This window comes from Perkinsus marinus (genome assembly GCF_000006405.1).
Source record: "Perkinsus marinus ATCC 50983 genomic scaffold scf_1104296930050, whole genome shotgun sequence".
NCBI lineage: Eukaryota > Perkinsozoa > Perkinsida > Perkinsidae > Perkinsus > Perkinsus marinus.
Genome location: NW_003216282.1, coordinates 617 through 1,319, shown reverse-complemented (window position 1 = coordinate 1,319; position 703 = coordinate 617). Strand labels below are relative to the sequence as shown.

General features: G+C 50.9%; 1 protein-coding gene across 1 annotated transcript; it reads right to left on the bottom strand.

The window, feature by feature from the left end:
• Positions 1-81: 81 nt before the first annotated feature.
• Pmar_PMAR006686 (membrane associated progesterone receptor, putative) lies at positions 82-500 on the bottom strand (the record flags this gene model as incomplete). Its single annotated transcript, XM_002787199.1, has 3 exons — positions 82-166; positions 212-324; positions 369-500. Coding segments are annotated over 3 exons (330 nt in total), but the record flags the coding sequence as incomplete, so codon positions are not given.
• Between the last annotated feature and the right edge of the window lie 203 nt (positions 501-703).

Genomic DNA, 703 nt, shown 5'->3' with positions numbered 1-703 from the left:
ACATCTGCGCCCAGTCATCGAGCTGCTCAAGCTCGTGCTTGTTAAGCTCTGAAAGATCCACCATCATCACCTTTCCAAGGACTACACACCTCTCCGTTGTCGTCCGCTCATCCAGTATACTTTAGCTAGCAACCGAGACGCGTCGCGACCAGCAAATACATGATATCTGCTTTCAAGTGGGGTAACAGTCTAAATGACGAGCTCGCCTCACCCTCCACCAGGGCCGTAAAAGTCAGGCCTCGTCCACACATTGTACACCTTGCCTTTCACACCAATGAGGATAGGCGTATCATTCGGTCCATCATAGGCGCTCAGTTCAGCTGCCTGTAATAAGACAATCCCTTAGAGCAGTGTGAAGGCCATCTGACCGTCCAACCAGCCTTAGTTGGTATGGTCATCCGAGCGACTCGCCGCTCCCACTCCTCCTGCTTACGCCGTGCCCTATAGTCTTGATAGGTGTCGTACCTGGCGTGAGTGGGACTTCGAAGTATCTCATGATACTGCAGGTTACACCAGATAAGCTGCGAGGACTCCGCCTACAACTGCCACCGCATTAGTCCACTTACTCGTTGTATCTTTCGACATTCAAAGAAGGACGAAGGTCTTGAGACAAAATCTCTGTTCCATTAAATTGACCCCACCGACCGTTGACAATTCTACAGGAGGCTGTTGGAAGGAACGTGACGCAAACTGGTGATCATTC